We start from the raw sequence: 3,113 nt of genomic DNA, 5'->3' as shown, positions 1-3,113 counted from the left end.
TCAATTCATGGTTTATTCCAATGTGTGCTAATTAGATTAGAAAGTTCTGACATCGTGTAAGAGAATGTTGAATATCATTTAGAAAATTTATTTCATTGTAATTAGCCAAAGCACGTGCTGTAAATTTGATGAGAGTTGTTAGCAGAAGCTTTGTTAGCAGAAGCAGGTTATAACGGTGAATTCGAATGGTCACCTGCAACCTACATTCCAGTTACTGTCTACGGCACTGTATAGTAGTATATAATGAAGATTTTACATACTTATTTATTTACTACAAGTTTCTGATAATTTTTTTTTCGTTTCACTTTTTTTTCTTTTTTTTTTTTTTTTTCTCTCTTTTTTCCTTTCTTCAATCGCAACTTTGTACCTTCAATCTAAAAGTTTTCTCATTCTATTTATATTCATCTTCACAGGTTTGCCACAATTAGGATATTCTGAGGTTGAACCAATCATTTTGGACGAATTACACATAGCTCTTGGAGGTGGTCCCGATGGATATAGAGCACAATTCGTGGACATCAATGCAAAAGGTGTTTCATCGCTCAAAGTTACAGGTCTCAGAGCAAGATTGTCTGACGATGAAGTACAATTGCAATTGGTCCTTAATATTCCTAGAATTACGGCTGCTGCAAAATATAGGTCAACCGGTACATTGATATTGGTTAAAGCCAGCGGAGCTGGAGATTATTGGGGAGAATATGGTATATGTGAATCTTATTTGTGATTTATATAGAATAGAATAAAAGAAAGAGTATATATATATATATATATATATATATATATATATTTTTATAGCGTAAAATAATTCTCTATGATAATTATATAACAAATGCAATTTAATTCATAGAAAGTCATTTATTTTTTCATTATTTATTTATTTCTTTTTCCTAAATGATTTCTATTTTAATACTGATTACATATATAATATATATATATATATATATATATATATATATATATATATATATATATTTACTTTGAAAGATAAATGATTTCTAAACGTGAAACATCTTTCAGGTAAAAGTTTTGTCAACTAACAACGAACTTTCACTTTTAACGCAATAAATTTATTTAGTAAATTTTCACTATCGTCCAATTAGTCCTATTAAAATATTAGATCTTATTGGATACTTCGTAAATTATAAACATTCATTTAGTATACCGTTCGAGTACAATATAATTGACAATTTATTGACGCCTGATAATAGGCAATCCGAAATACAACGGTGTATTTCGATTGCGATCTATCAATACGATCTTATGTCTCATTAATGATTTTTTGTTTTCTTTCTTTCTTTCTTTCTTTTACAGAGGGCGTCAAAGCTAAAGTATTTATCAGGGCAAAACCCTTCATGATACAAAATCGTCGCTTTTTGAGGTTGCAACAATTAAAAATGGATTTCAGCGTACAAGATATTAAAATGGGCGTTAAAAACGTACACGATGGCAATACTATACTTCGTAAGTATGATTTCTTTTTTTTTCTTCTTTTCTTCGAACGAATAAATTTACTGATCTTGTTTGTTTGCTCCTTTTTCTTTTTTTTCTTTCTTTTTATAGAAGCCGCTTTGAACTTGTTCATTAATAGTAACGGTCAAGAATTATTAAAAGAAATGAAACCAGATTTGAGAAGAAAGTTGGTCCAAGTAATGTCGAATTTCGTTGAGAAACTTTTCGCTCAAGTACCGTACGACGCTTGGATTACCGAATAAGTAGGACAGACGATATTTTTAATCCTATTTACATTTTCTTCGATCATCGAATATATATATATATATATATATATATATATATATATATATACATACGTTGATATATGTATGTAAATTTTTTTATACATTCGCAAACGTGTTCGTAAATGCTAAATATGATAAATATGATTTGAATCAGAAGAGAGAGATAGATCTTATTGGTTAATCAATTATTATTATTATTATTATTATTATTATTATTATTGTTAATATTATTATTTGCTTTAAAAGATTGTCAGTATTTTGTTCCTCAAGTAAATTCGTGAAAACTTATTTACTATAATTAATTAAACTCAAGTTTTACGACGAATCGGATCTTAGTCGTTTATTCTTTTTCTTTATTTTATTTTTTAATTTAACAATTTCGTTATTGATTGTTGGATCGTTTATAGATAGCTCGATTATATAGTTAGAAATTATTATTATTATTATTATTATTATTATTATTATTAATATTATTATATCTCACGTATTGTATATAATTATATACACTTATTTACATTGCGAAGATAATGATAAGAAAAAAAAAAGATTAGTAGGTTTTTTTGTTTTGTTTTTTAGTTACTACATCATTTGGTCGATCGTTTAGGTTAAGATTTTTTTTTGTACGATTCTGTATTTATTTAATAAATGACGTCAACCTTTTTGTCGACAATGATTGTGTATTTAACATTGTGACATCTCATATAATACTTATTGGAATTTAAAATGTAATGAACGTAATCTTTACGTGACAGTAATCATTGAAACGTTTTATTTTTTCTTTTCTTTTCTCTTCTTTTTATTTTCATTCCAATCTCATTTCGATACTTTTATCATAATTTTTGTCATTATGCTTTTCTCTTTTTCTTTTCGTTTCTTTATCTTTTTTCTTTTTTTTTTTTTTTTCTTAAACTGTGTCATCGACGTTACTACGAATGATATCAAACGAAGTGTTTCTTTTTCTAATTTTTCTTTTCATTTTCAATTACGATTCTTTTATTTTCTCACACAGACTTCTTCTTTTTAAACATCATTTTGACGAATTAATTTATCATTGATAAGAATAATTTTCAAACGAGGTTTATTAAAATTTTTTATTACAAATTTTTCAGGTAGATCTCTTTTTCGATTGTCATCGACTTAGTTCAATTCAGTAATTCATTCATAATAACGTTCATAACTCTCTCTCTCTCTTTCTCTTTCTCTTTCTATCTCTCTCTTTTTCCTTTCAATCGTTTTTTGTCGAAAAAATTAACAATTGTATGCATAAATGTCAAAGTTTATATTAACAATTACGAGAGATAAGATCTCATAGTATCAATTGTCAATTTAGTAGACAGTAGATAGATTGAGAATAAATCATTGTTTCGAAAGACTGTA

The 3,113-nt window shown here is 26.6% G+C and overlaps 1 protein-coding gene across 1 annotated transcript in view; it reads left to right on the top strand.

Moving 5' to 3' along the window:
- The window catches only part of LOC124954450 (protein takeout), a 3,068-nt gene extending 671 nt beyond the window's left edge, over nucleotides 1-2,397 (top strand). Inside the window, exons 2-4 of the mRNA XM_047507421.1 lie at nucleotides 414-701; nucleotides 1,312-1,461; nucleotides 1,561-2,397. Coding sequence (XP_047363377.1) covers nucleotides 414-701; nucleotides 1,312-1,461; nucleotides 1,561-1,712 — 590 coding nt within the window. The 3' untranslated portion in view covers nucleotides 1,713-2,397. The remainder of the gene's footprint in view (nucleotides 1-413; nucleotides 702-1,311; nucleotides 1,462-1,560) is intronic.
- The last annotated feature ends 716 nt before the right edge of the window (nucleotides 2,398-3,113 follow it).

Source organism: Vespa velutina, chromosome 15, assembly GCF_912470025.1.
Source record: "Vespa velutina chromosome 15, iVesVel2.1, whole genome shotgun sequence".
In the NCBI taxonomy this organism is placed as follows: Eukaryota; Metazoa; Arthropoda; class Insecta; order Hymenoptera; family Vespidae; genus Vespa; species Vespa velutina.
The sequence above is the reverse complement of the archived record's forward strand: the minus strand, read 5'-3'. Positions and strand labels throughout refer to the sequence as shown.